Below are 598 nucleotides of genomic sequence, written 5' to 3'. Positions count from 1 at the left end.
ACACACACACACACACACACACACACACACACACACACACACACACAGTTACCGGAACTGTCCTGATGCAGTGAACACATTGTTTATTGGATTCTAACACATGTATAAGGATCTCAGTGTGTATTGCCCGTGTATCGTGTGTGTGTTTCTATAAGTGTATCGTGTGTGTGTGTGTGCGTGTTCACCTCATCCTCCTCACAGGTCTTAGCAGCCAGGAAGAAGCAGGTGATGGCGATGCAGCGCAGGTACTTTGGACGGGCCTGAAGACAAACAATCCCAAATCACAACGGGCTCATCGCTCACAGAACAAGAACCTTCAGTACAGTACATCAAGATTTCACAAGATGGCTCAACTAAAGCCAGCAGCGCTGACACGATAAACACCAACACCACTGTTTAATAATAAAGCCAACAATGCAACCTTTTAAAAACATGAATCAGCATTTTTGTGTTAGACTAAGGGCAGAAACCATGAGGCAGCAGTCTGCTCAACAGTAGCAGAGCAGTATGTACCGATCAGGTAGCCGAGCTCACCAAAAGGAGAGGAGGTAACACACACACACACACACACACACACACACACACACACACACACACA

General features: G+C 46.3%; 1 protein-coding gene across 1 annotated transcript in view; it reads right to left on the bottom strand.

Annotated features, from left to right (window-relative positions):
* ccni (cyclin I) overlaps positions 1-598 on the bottom strand; it is an 8,279-nt gene that overhangs the window by 4,783 nt on the left and 2,898 nt on the right. Inside the window, exon 3 of the mRNA XM_031855939.1 lies at positions 186-260. Coding sequence (XP_031711799.1) covers positions 186-260 — 75 coding nt within the window. The remainder of the gene's footprint in view (positions 1-185; positions 261-598) is intronic.

Source organism: Anarrhichthys ocellatus, unplaced genomic scaffold, assembly GCF_004355925.1.
Source record: "Anarrhichthys ocellatus isolate YVR2014 unplaced genomic scaffold, GSC_Weel_1.0 scaffold16, whole genome shotgun sequence".
Lineage (NCBI taxonomy): Eukaryota > Metazoa > Chordata > Actinopteri > Perciformes > Anarhichadidae > Anarrhichthys > Anarrhichthys ocellatus.
Note: the sequence above shows the minus strand (reverse complement) of the source record. Positions and strands in the feature narration are given on the sequence as shown.